Here is a 13846-nt window from a genome sequence, read left to right on the forward strand (position 1 = left end):
TACATTTCTTTATTACTGCCTAGCACAGTGACAAAGATTTTGAGTTAAACACACACATCATCTCAACTCTTCCAACTAAACAAAATTAGGTGGTTTTCACCCCTCCAAGTTCTGCTCAGAACACCACTATATATTGACTCACACGGTTCATACGCAGCAGGTGACTACACAAGCATGGGAATGTTCACAGCTGTTGGCTTCTGCTTTTCTAAGTTTTGCCACTGTCAATTTTTTCCTCTCAAAGAGTCAGAGAAGTAGGGTGGGTCCAAATACCACCTGTTTCCTTAGACAACATTTATTTGCTTGTCACCACAGTTAAAGTCAAGGGCAAAAATGTACATGTAAAAATAAATGCAACGTTTTCAGCTAGCAGAACAATTTAAACCTTTACTAACTTGTGCTCTGGATACAAGTGTGGATGCCCATACTTCTGGTATCTACAGCATTTCAAAGAACAACTGACATCATGGGAATGGGAATGAGGCAAAGGTCAAATATTTGACACTTTTATGGCAATCACCATTTGGTGCAATGAAAGGAAAAACTGACAGCTGCACTCAGAAATACAGCTGGTTATGAAAAATATCAATGCAACAAAGAAACTGCATTATATACCTTAAAAGAAACTGGGATATATTAAATTTTTTCTTTACAGGTAAATGGAAAGACTTCTGTGCAGTCAGATAAAAGAGATTTAGGTAAATGTCAACAGGCAGAGAAGGTACAGACACTCCATAATTCTCAACTGATGTTGTGTTGACAATGAAAGGAAAATTATTTTTATTTGACTGCTGGTTTTGATGCACATGCAATGCTGTCAATAATGTTCTGTACATTTTTATGTAGAATTCCTACATTCAGTAGCTTTGATGCCAATTCTCCTCATTGCATATGAAGTAACATTTTAAGGGAAATGCTCTTAGGATAATGCTGATAGAACTCACTTAATTTGCTTGAATAAAATAATAAGAAATACAAAGAATCTTCAAGGGAAGTTGCTAATTTCCTCTAAGGCTGCACAAAATAATGATGTCCTAAGAGAGAGGAATCAACAAAATAGTCACCAAACATCAATGCAAAAAAATAAAGTGATCCAGACAGGAAAACCCTTATCTACTGTATGCTATCTGTGGCCTATTCATGTTAGATTCTCATAGCATCAATAGAGAGTGCATGGATGCCTTGGGGGAAAAACATCTCTTCTCAGCCTATGCATTCTCTCAGTGGTTTATGGAACTCTTTTAGAGTCAGATGTGCATCGTGGTTTTATGCATGCATATGTCAAAAAATACCAGACAGATACAGTTTATAGCTACCTACTTGCAAAAAAACCCCCAACAACCCCAAACCCAAAAAGACAGGCTGGCAAAATGCATGCAAGGAAATGGATGAAACACATCAAATTCCTAAAGCAAGAATGAACACAACTAACACCTAGATTCTGCATGTCTTAAATATAAAGATCCTTCTTTCCCAGTACAAATTTTGTTGACTGGTCTTCAAGTACCAAATTAACAAAGCATCACCTTCTAGTTTATCAGAGATCTTACTCACTTAGCATCCCCCAGTGATCAAACTGTGGCAACACCTGAACAGCTGCAAAGCATTAGTTACTGAAGACCATGGTAGTGCTGCCATTTAGGCTAAAAATTTCTTGTCTGTTAGTGGCTAACTTGGCAAGATCAGTATTCACTGAAAGAAATCATGCTTAAGGCTATAAAAGAAAACAGGAAGGTTACAAAATTCTACAAGCTGAATAATTATGATTATCAAACCCTACCTCTAATTCCTCTGTGGAAGAGTCCTAGGCTTGATTTAGCCTTCCAAATGGTAGCTTCTTTTCTGTATTTTCTTTTTCTTCTTATTACTTGTGGACATGTAACAGAAAGTCTAAAGTCTACTCTGATAAAGTGCAACACATTCAGAACTTGCCTTCCCTCCCTGTCTGCATGCTGGTGTGAGGCAGGGTGTACAGAATGCAAAGTGAACCTGTTTAACTGCTCAGGTGGCCTGCTGATAGTCTGGAGAATTGCATCAGCTGTTTGGCTGGTAAAGGAGTGGGGAAGTTGGAATGTGGAGATAATCCCTCAAAACAAACACAGACATTTGGTAAGTCAACACTAACCCATGTCCAGGCATACAAGGTGATGGCCATACTACCCAACTTCCAGATCCAGAACAGACAAGAGTAGAACTACTGTAACAAGAAACTGAGTATTGCATTGTTATGCACAGAAGATCTGGAGGACAGCAGAGAAATCAAAGATAAACAGCAGAGCAATTCAACTGAACGTAACTGGGAGCTCACATTCCACTGAACCAAACTGCCATGTGTTAAAATCCAAGCAATGCGCAGCCTTCAGAGCTTTTATGAGATTAGTAAGTGCACTGAAACAGGATCTGAACACTTCAGTGCACATTGAAAACTGCTTCCCTGTTCACCTGCCAATTTCATCAGCTTTTGTTGACTCTCAGTCCACCTTTGACCTGCCTTTCAAATACATTGCTTCCTTTCCTGCAGCTTATATACGAAATTTTACCTCCATATGTGGTACTACTTCCACCCTTCTATTCCTTAGGGTTCAGGATTTGGCAAGGTGACTCAATAACATTAATATATTTTACCACTGCACAGGTTATTCTCCATTTGAGGTTCATACTTGGACTGCCTTTCAGAACTACTTTTCTGTACAATGCAAGTCTGAGTCCAAACTAAGTATTCCCTGAAAAACTGCACTCCAGTGGGAAAGATACCAGTTTTCCTGGTCTTGTCAAAACTTCTGCAAAGTAATGCACTGCAGATGACACTGCTCATGGACCACATGGAAAATGCTGCTCAAATGTACTAGCACATCCATACATATCTCAAAAGCACTGCTCTTATGCTTCCACCACTTATAATACACAACAAAGGACAAGGCCAATAGGAACAATGGGCTGAGATGGAATTTGTACAGCAGATCCATTCATTATACTCAGCTCTTTGGCTCTGCATGGCAGTGCTTCAATCCTAAGGTGCAGAGTATCCTACACCTATACTCCAAAAGGATCCACAAATGCATTGCAAAAAACTCTTATGTGCAAAGATGACAGGAAAAAAAGTACAAAACATTATGATATGTTACTACCATGAACCATGCTAAAGAAAGTTTGTACAAGAGAAGCTGGTGAATGAATGTTATTAAAACAGACAGTATCTGACCAGCTGTGATATGAACAGGGAAATTTCATTTGTAAGTGACTAGGAAAAACAGCAAAACTGACACAGCTGTTACTAAAATCTTGCTGTCTACTTCTAACACACCTCCCTCAGCAAGAAAGCTCTGACAAAACACCATCACCTTCCCACCATTTACTTCAAAAACTATTCACACCCCTTTTAAATCTAGCACTTTACTCTGCTGGGAGTTTCTGAAAATCTGCAAAGCACTTCTCCTACTATGACCAATTTTGAACAGTCATATGTGAAAATTGGAGTGAAAATCATCCACTGCATAGAGATTTGTAGGTGCTGAATAAAACTATGTGAATATCTTGCTGTACTGTAGTGCAAGGTGAAGTTTCCTGATCACTCCACACTGATTTAAGTGTCCTGCTCCTGAGCAGGGTAAGAGCAGCTACCTTCAAGACACCTGTCCCTGCCTGCTCTAGTGCTTGTGTAATACTGTGAGTGGGACTAGAAAAATAAACTGAAAAACCATGTTTTTTGACAGTGTCCCTACTTCAGCTGCTTTAAAATGACCACTAAGCTCTTCCCTTTACATTTTTACCAGTGTACAGGAACCTAAAGAGCCCTAAACCCTTTGCAAAGCCAATGATGTGGCTCTTGTTAGAGAGATGCTACAGAAATAGGAACACCTGCCTGAAAGTTGGCTGGGGAAGTATAAAAATAAAAATCAAGTAACTGAAGAAGCATTTTCATTACTTAGAATATTTCAGACATTAATGTGAGTAGGAGAGACAGCTTTAGAAAAAGAGAATAATGAAAACCTTCTTTCAAAAGAAATATAGAATTGTAACAGATCAAAGTGTGATCCATTTTGGAAGTGACTTCTGCTCCCCTTTTTCCATCTCCACTTTGCAGGATGCAACACACATCACAGTTGAGCATGTCTCCAGGTGGCAGTGAGAGAAACATTGCCTCCTGGTGCTCCACACCCTCTGCAGCACCACAACCACTTTTCTGCAGCTGAGCTACAGGAAATGAATTTGTAGCTCAAACTATTTAGGAGCACTTCCTAAAGAAATAAAGGATCCAGAAGTGCAAGACAGTGGCACTTAAAGTGCTGTTTATGTTGTTCAAATTTCATGTGGAAAACTCAGGACACTAGACATTTCTCAAGTTCAGAACCTCAGAAGAGTAAGCTCAGAATTTCTGCAAAAGCTAGGTACCAGTTGTCTGGGTATTTTTTTTTAAAACTTTTAGTAAATACACCTTCATATCCTGCTGTGTTAACCACACAGAGAGCAGCAGTGAACATGATGCATCTTGAGATTCAGCTCACCACTTGCCAATACAAAAAGAATCACCAATATCAGTCTAGGTTTTTCTGTGTATATAAAGCTTAAAGTTGTCTCTATTTCTTCTGACAGCTTACATATGCATATTTACTTGTTATAACCCAAAGAAGTTACTGCCACAGAGGACACTCATTTTTTTGTGCCTGCCCACACATGGTCAAAACAATGCACAGTTCAGGGATACTAGTGGATTTTACATTTAATACAAAGTCTAGCAAAATAGCCTAAGCTAAACTTGAAAAACTTGATCATCTCTGACTCTCAGAGATCTGGGGCTCTTGGCTGACTGACTAGATTTTAACCCCAGCAGCTTTTTCTCTTACTGCTCTCCTGCAGAGTACCCTGGCCTGGGGTGTACACTGCACTTGAATGGAGAAACTGGTCAGTAGAGTGAAGAGTCTATAAGGGGAAACCCATAAATCACAGATGTTCCCTTATTTCCCTCTCTTCATGCCTACTTTTGCAGAACATGACAAACCATGTTATCTTTAAAACCTTCTTTGCCCTCTGCCCAGTTTTGCTGAAATTGATCTTTTGTTGATACATCAGCTGTTTGTACAAATTAAAGGAAATCAGTCTAAAAAGAGCCAGAAATATTCCAGGAGATGCATAAAAATCCAAATGAAAACCCCCAATATTTGCTATGTATAAAATAAAAAAACCTCTTGAATATGTACACTGAAACAAATACAGAAGAAGAAAAAGAGTGAAGAAAAAGGCCAAATATTTTAAATCTCTCCTCCTATTAATAGCACATCCTGCTTTCTATTTTGGCCACACTTGTTTCTCCAACTATTCTGCTTACCCAGCTGTAGGCTGTTAAGATTGTATCTTGCTGCTATTATGTCTCAGAGGAAATGCTTGGATAGGCAATTTAGATGGATTTTTTTTTTTCCAATTTAATATGGGAAGGTTTTGTGGCTTTCAAAAACAAGTAAGGCTATTCCCAGTCACAAAGAGATGCATCAAACCTGCAAAAATAGTAATTTCACAGAACAGCTGAGGCTGAACAGGCCCTGCACATGCCTTTAAGTATAGGAAAGCATTTCACATGTATATTTACACAACATGCTCTTGAGATCACTTCACTGTGAAGTACACTAAATTTGAGAGGTATCTGTGTCCAAATAGAGTTTACCTCACTGTGAATCAAATTATGTTGCATGCAGTGCATTAGTGACAGAAACACTTCTGCTCTGAGCTGTTAATCAAGGTCTCACTTTAAGATGCAAGAAAAGCATCTCAGTGACTCAGAGAAGTCAGAAGATGGAGCTTGCAGAGCTCATGCTTTGAAATTCAAACTTTAGAGAGCCAGAGACCATTACCTACTAGCTGTTCTCAGGCATTCTTGGCCTCAGCATGTGCTGCACTGCCTGGCTCACATGAAGTGGGATGCATAAAATGATATACCTGCATGCTCATGCACAGTGACTTTCTTTTGGTCTGTAGTCTTTCAGCTCTACAGAATTTCAGGAAATAAATATGGAAACTATGGATAACTACAACTCAAGTGGCAAATGTCACAGACTGGAGCAGCATACATGGGGACAAATCCAGTCTGGTATGAAGTATATGCTACAGAACTCAACTGAGGTCAAAGAAATCTCATTCCTTCTGCTAGGCCAGAATTTTTCTAGTTCTATACTCCAGCATGTAAAGATGAAATAGAAGCATCATCTTTTCTTCAGAGCAATACTTGGTGACAATTTTTTACCCCAGAAATCATTCAACTAGTACACAAAAATAATTTCTTCTCTGGCTAATTAATGTGACACGAGAGGAACAATGTTACATACAAAGCTGAGAAGTAAAAACCCAACAGCTGATGAGCTTGGCTCCCATCATGTAGGTGGGAAACTGCAGTGGCAGTACAAACAGAACACCAGACAAGTATGTCCACTCGGTAGACAAAACGATTCACACTTCACAGGATACATACATCAGTAAGTTCATGGAAGCAAATAAACCCAGACTTTACCATCATATCTGCTGGGAGAATCACATGCTTTCTGAGGAGTTGCCACTCGCAGGAATATCTGTTGCCTCCACGAATGCCTTCGAGTCCTTACAGGGCTCTCTGCATCGATGGCCTGATGGCTGTGCTTGGATTCATAGTCACTAGAACAGTGGAACACAGAACAGCTTGTGAGCAGGTTACCTCAGGCTGCTGCTACCAGTGACACAGTCCTCAGTGAACACAGCAACATGAACCATCAGCTAAGGAGTGCAGTGTGCTGTGCACATGCAAACTCTTAGTGTTAGGCAGGTGAAGTTTGCTCTGCAGCAGCATCTTATACAAGGCTCCAAGCACCACTCAGGCTCACTACCAGGGGCTGGCAGCCCTGTGCAATCTGCTTTCTCCAGTCTTAATCAGTTTTCAGTTTTCTTTGCAGCAATGTACTAAACACAACATACTAGAGACACACAAACAATAAAACAGCTTTACTATTAAGCTATTTATATGCTATCCACAAAATCTAGCAATTATGCACAGGAGACACAAAGACTTGCTGATGCCTTTTATCAGCACACATCAAGGAGCTTTATAACACCAATCAGACTTCCAACCTTCTGTGAACTGGGCATGGAATACACTCCTTCCCAACATGGACTTGGAGCAAAACTTTTATCCCCTGTGTTTGCAAGTCACCCTCTGAAATGAGCAACAAGCTTGGGAACAGTGTCCAGGAACCTTGGATACTATTCCTTTGATGTAACCCACAAACTCCATACAGAGGTTCTTATTCAGAATATTAAATGAAATAGTGTAGAGAAATGCCATTTTCTTCTTTAAAATCCCACTAATAACTTCCATCCCTTACAACTCTAAAGTATTCATTGCTTTATTCCAGCCATTCATTTGCTAAATGGTTGCACGAGTCTTTGTTGAAGCTGACAGGGATAAATGAAATTCAAATAGTTGTCAGCAACAGGGAGGAGCATTTTACAGGTCATCCTCTCCTCCTAACTTGAGGATGCTGACAAGGCTTAGGATTAACAATGTATATTCTCTTAACTGAAAACTCTGTTTTTGTCAGGAATAATCACAGAAGGACATAGATATGTCTCTTCACTGAAAACTGTGTTTTTCTCAGGAATAATCACAGAAGGACATAGATGGAAGTTGCATGATCATTGCAACATCAACATGCATAAATCCTGCAGTCTTAATGGGAGAGTAGTCTGGGATAGCTCTATCCTTTTGACAGCAATTATATGCAGAACACATGCAAGTGAACTGTTGCACAAATCAGGTTTTGCAAGTGCAAAACACTGAAAACTGTGTTTTTCTCAGGAATAATCACAGAAGGACATAGATGGAAGTTGCATGATCATTGCAACATCAACATGCATAAATCCTGCAGTCTTAATGGGAGAGTAGTCTGGGATAGCTCTATCCTTTTGACAGCAATTATATGCAGAACACATGCAAGTGAACTGTTGCACAAATCAGGTTTTGCAAGTGCAAAAAGCATTTGAAGTATTTCAGACAGAGACCTTTGAAAATACAGTTTTACCTCTAGGCTTTAAGAGAGAAGCCTACCTTGTTGTGCTCCTAAAGTCAGAGGTGTTATTTTCATCTACAGGAGCCAGAAATTTTAAGAAATTTGGCACAGAAGAGGAAGAATGAAGCTTTTTCCTTAAGGCAGTACGGTAGGACATGCTGAGAGTGCAGTTGGGAGAAGTATAGTTTAGAACAAAGAAGTATAAATCCACAGAATAAAAATAATACACATTTCTAAGTTTCAAACAAAAAGCAGGTAAAACCTGAAAGCTTGAATATCAAGGAAGCCAAAGTCAAAACTGAAACTGCTAACAAAGTGCTACTTTGAAATACATATTTGTTTGGGCAAACGAAAATGTTCCAAAATATATATAAATGTACCTCCAGTAAAGTTATTATTCTCTGCTATATCACAAGATTTTAATGCATGTTTCAAATAAATTCCTTTGCTCTAATGGATCTGGTGCGAACTTTATCAATGCACATTTACTTAAATATCAGTTTCAACAACTGACTAAAGTTGGGGGAAAAGGTTAAGAAAAGTTGACACTGATAATTGTTGTGCTGGCAAATGAAAAATAAGACTTTGGCAAAAAACATATTGTAAAGCATTAACAGGGTTTTATCCAGGCAAGTTTGGAACTTTTAAATTAGAAGCTGAGCCTTCTGACTGACCATTCAGGATTGTGGCTCTGTTTATGCAACAGACAGGAGTGCTAATCCAGCTTCATCAATAGTCTTCTGGCCAATGTAATTCTGCTTATCTTTTAAAATAACAAGTCTCAAACATACTCAGAAGAAGGTTAATAAAAAGTACTAAGAACAACTCAGACAATGAAAAGCTTTTGCATGGAATGAAAACATAGAAAACTACTTGGCTGATGATGCTAGAAGACCTTGTCTCAAAAGAGTAGACAAAACCCACAGGAGTAGGAGAATTTACTCCTGAAAAAGTAAGCTTAAAGAATTGCTTCAGATAAACCATAATGATATATATCTGGATGGCATTTAGTGCTCTTTCCTGAAGATGTGAATGGGATGGGGAGGATACTCTGGGATAATCACTAGGATAAAGTAAAGCTGGTTCTTAATTAGCTGGAACTGAGATGAAGAAGACAAGGGTACAGAATGGTGTGCCCTGCAAACAGGTATCACTTATAATCATGCTGTAAATCCATCAGTTACATGGAAATTCCACTTACAGAATACAATCAACTTGTGAAGCTTAACTTTATTGATTTAAACTCAGCCCATTTGATATCCCTATCAATTTCCATTTCTGGTCTTGTTGTTTAGAGGTTCCATATGGTATATACTACTAGTTAGTACTCAGCAAAAAAACCCTAAAAAAAGGTGAAATAAGGTTCTCAGTTGAGTATTTTCTCAGGTTCAGAAAACACAGTGCCTTGGGAAAACAGGAAACTTTCACCCAAGAGTACAAAACTGAACAATAAACAGCAACAGCAGTAAAATTCCTTGCCAATGCCCAGCGACTGTTGGCAGTGCTTCCAAGGCCATTTGGTCTCATTGGTCTCATGAGCAGTTTTAGCTCAAGGGGTTAAGAGGGGGTTTCACAGATCAAGATATTTTAGGGAGCTACTTAGTTTCAGGTTCTGAGGAAAACAAAGTATTCATTTCCTTTTCTCAGTGCTCTCTCTGTGTATTTTAATTCTAAGAAAGGAGGCACAGAAAAGTGTAATTTGATATTGATGAAAGCAACCCAAACAAATACATGAGGTGATGGGTTGGGGTCTTTTGTTGGTTTGTTCTTGGGTTTTTGTGGAGGTGATGGGTTGGGTTTTTTTGTTGGTTTGTTCTTGGGTTTTTGTTTTGTGAAGAGCAGCTGTAGTGGTAGGGTTGTTTGTGGGTTTTAGTTATTTGGGAGGTTTTTTTGTATCACCTGTCTATAGTCCTGCTACTTCTTGCCCCATTTAGTTAACTTGGTCAACTTGCCTTTAATGCCAGGCACAAAAGAGTATGAATATGTTTCTGTGATAGCATGAACAAAGCAGAACAGAACTGAAAGATTCAGGAGGGACAGAGTGAAGTCCCAGGTTCTTGGCAACTTTGCCCTCACACAATTTAAGCAGTGCTGCTTGAATGAGGAGGGAGAGAGTGAACTCCCAGGTTCTTGGCAACTTAGCCCTCACACAATTTAAGCAGTGCTGCTGTCTGCTGCATAACAACAAACTGCTTTGGAGCAACTGGCTCTAAATAAAGAGCCAGTGTCTGAAAAATTGTTATTGATTAAAACAACAAATTATGTAAGTAGCAGCTCTACATTCAGTAGTGGACCAGTTAAAGAGTTCCCTCTCCCATAAAAACCTACCACCTTTGGTCTATATTAAATTATTGTAATTATTTACACTATATAGCTTCGTATTTATGACACGGAAAATCAAACCCTACCCCAAACCATGTACAGGTGCTAGCTCACCTTTTTTGTGCAAAATGCCCACTTTGTTCTCCACTTGAATTATGCCTCAGATATTTTAAAAAGTTGGGTGAAGAGGCCGAGGGATTAAGACGAGCTAGAGTAGGAGAACGCGCGAGTTGACCAGAAGAACTTTGAGATTCGCCCACAGATGTGTTCAAACCATATGGTGGGATTCCAACCAGAGTGATGGAGTTGAGGTAGCACAAAGAACAAAACGTAAGAAAGGAAAGGAGGGGGAAAAAAAGAAAGTGAAATCCCTTCTCTAATCTTTGAAAGTGACCTGGCATATATGAGACATTTCCTGGTTTTCACAGTTAATGCAGAAACTTTAAGCACCCAAACATTTTAGCCCAATCAGCAAAGCCCCAAATACATATTTACAGGTTTCAGTCAGGCATTTCAGCATATGACTAGATTCAAACTCACAACAAATTGGCACTAACACCCCCATTTCTTTTACCTTGTGTGTGTTTTCACTTGGTTTCTATGATAAAGTCAGGCATATGATCAAGTGTTCCAATGGATGAGAAGTGAAACGCTAAGGGAAGAACTGAATTTATTTATACTTTGAAAACAATTTATGACTTGAGGTAAGCTGTTCAAAAACACTCATAAAACAGCCAAGACTTGTTACAAGTCTATCCTTCCAGTGATTTTTGAGAATTTTATGTATACCTGTAAGTTTTGCATTTCCTCTGTTTTTGTACATTTGCTATGAAATGGAAGCAACAGAGATTTCTTTTTGATTTGAATTACGTGAGGGAGCAGGCACACTAAAAATCACATCACCAAACCCAAACAGAAATAACCAAGGAAATGAAAAATATACTCAATTTCCAGCTGCATTCCTATAGTAAGATACTAACTGACTGAACAAGCTGCTACAAGCATCAAGGCAGCTCTTATGAAGATAGCAGACCAACAGATAACAAGTCCTAAACTGCACTACAAAAACATTCTGGAATTTTAGAATTAAGAAGGGTCAAAGAAAGGACAAAAAGGCAACCCAGGTTATAGGTTTCCTTTCAAATATTATAAGTTTTGTGGGTTTTTTCTCCACTGTCATCACCCTTTTCAGGCATGTTTGTTTACTGCCCAGCCTCCTGCAGGAAAAAATGAGCTGGAACACATACAGATTTCCTCCTAAGTGGTGTAAACGAGCAGTTTTGGCAGTAAAACAGAAGCTTACAGACAGAACTGTTTCCATAGTAATTGGAAAAAGGCAGACAGAAGGATGAGAGAAACCTGCCATAAAGAGGAGACTAGAGATGCAGAGGCAGGATTCTGAAGAATAGCTTGAAAGGCATTAGCATTAAAGCAAGCAGTAGCTTCTTTCTGCAAGTAAAATCTAGATAGGCTCATTGAAAAGCCAGACAGGAGCTTCACCTCTACCAATAACCAGGCAATTTGTGTTAGTTTTGTACACTATTTTAAAGTCATACACAAATTCATCAACTAATGAGGTTTTCTGGATCACAAAAGCTACTGGGTTTATCTCTCTACATAAGGAACAAGAAGCAACATTTACTTATACTGCTCACAGATCAAAACAGAAGTTAATGCTTGCACAATGTAGCTGAGCAATTCTATGTTGTGCTTATACAGAAGTTAATGCTTGCACAAATATAGCTGAGCAATTCTATGTTGTGCTTATATGTAGTTTTGTGACATATACTGTAGAACTCCATATCTCATGTCTTCTCTCCCCTATGGAGCACACAAGGCTAAAAGTGTTTTTAAACAGAATACCTCCAAACTTCCAAAGAGTGACACACTGCTGCAACACATTTCTTATCCATTAAGAGGACATACCTGGTATGCAATGATCATCCCCAAATATGCCCTCAACAAACAAAATCATAGCCTGCTTTTAATAAGTCTTACTTTCTTTTGTGAGGAGTCTCTGTGCTCACTGAGTGATACCTCATAAGTTTCCTCTGAGGAACAGTTGGTGATGTTTCAACAGGTTCCAGAGACTCCTGGCTTTCTGTTGGCAAGTGGCTCAGGGTGTTTGCTCTCCTCCGAAAGCTTTGCTGAGGTAATGTAACAGACTGCTCAAGGGGAGAATCATCTGTGTCACTGGAGAGATCACCCACTGAGCCGCTGGTCTGGACAGCGTTTTCCGTAGGAAGAGCAGGAACTCTGTCTTTGTCCTTTTCACACAATGGTGGCTCCTAGCAGTGCAAGAAAGAAAGTTATCAATATGTGGGTTTGGAATTAACCTTTTTGAGGTTGCAGTCCCATGCTGTTATTCACACTCCACAGAGACCTGCTTCAAACGTGCACATTTTCATCAAGACAGCTCAATGAAAGATCTTTGATGTTTTATGGCTTTGTTATTAATCATTTAGGTCAACAAAGCAGAGTCCCTATTTTGCAGAGAAAAAGTAATTTTAAGAGTAATTGCATTTGATATTATGTTAAATATAACTCAGAAGAGAGAGGACCAGAACAAAAGTTTTGGCTAACAGTGGAAAGGGTGGTAGCATTTCAGAGTACTGTATATTTAGCACCTCATCTAACACAATACTCCTCTTGTCTATCTGAAGATTCACACTAAGAATTTAATCCTAGGACTAGACAGATGCATGTTTCAGTCCCAAAACATGGATTTCCTTCATTCCTCACCTCGTGTGCTTTCTGCAGACTCAGCCACTCTTTCAAAAACATAAGCAGCAATAGCAGACTATTGATTACATGAAGTCAGGAGTCTGTAGGAGACCAGGCACTACAGCAGAATCAATAGCTGTATATCCAAGTCTGCAGAGTGCTATGTTGCCTCCAGGGAAGAAGACTGGCTTCTATGCTGTGTTTTTTGTAAGGTTTTATACAGACTAAAAGCTTTCTAAACACACAATGGGGAAAATAACTCCACTTCTTGTTTTCGTTCTATGTTTTTTTATGAATACAATCCTGCATTCATGGTATATACTTTCAAGGCTAAAACCAGCCAGATTAGGATCAGCAGCATGGTAATTAGAGCATTTGTTTTGATGCACATTGTTGCAATATTCAAGTGATGTTAAATAACATTTTATTCACCTACAAAATATATGTTATACACAGTACGAGGCATTTCTAATTCAGATAGAGACTCAATTGTACTTCTCTTGTTTATAGCACAGGGAACAGAATGAAAAGCCTGAAAGCAACTTCAAACTCGTGGAGACCAGATTTACTATGAGAGCATCTTGCACATCACCACTGTGTTGACATGTGACTACTATTCTTAGCCTGAATCTCTGTTATCGGAGTAAACTGGAAAATATCTTTGTTCAAGCTGTCCCTCAGAGGACTCAGATTTTAACATGTTAAATATATGAAAAATCATTTAGGTAACCAACTTGCAAACTCTAAAAAGCTTAAATATTGCTTCAGGCTGG

The 13846-nt window shown here is 38.9% G+C and overlaps 1 protein-coding gene across 1 annotated transcript in view; it reads right to left on the bottom strand.

The window, feature by feature from the left end:
• Window positions 1-12637, bottom strand: part of TBC1D1 (TBC1 (tre-2/USP6, BUB2, cdc16) domain family, member 1) — a gene marked incomplete at its 5' end in the record, with an annotated part of 27637 nt that extends 15000 nt beyond the window's left edge. Inside the window, 2 exons of the mRNA XM_009078427.1 lie at window positions 6500-6639; window positions 12387-12637. Coding sequence (XP_009076675.1) covers window positions 6500-6639; window positions 12387-12637 — 391 coding nt within the window. The remainder of the gene's footprint in view (window positions 1-6499; window positions 6640-12386) is intronic.
• Between the last annotated feature and the right edge of the window lie 1209 nt (window positions 12638-13846).

Source organism: Acanthisitta chloris, unplaced genomic scaffold, assembly GCF_000695815.1.
Source record: "Acanthisitta chloris isolate BGI_N310 unplaced genomic scaffold, ASM69581v1 scaffold15567, whole genome shotgun sequence".
Classification (NCBI taxonomy): Eukaryota; Metazoa; Chordata; class Aves; order Passeriformes; family Acanthisittidae; genus Acanthisitta; species Acanthisitta chloris.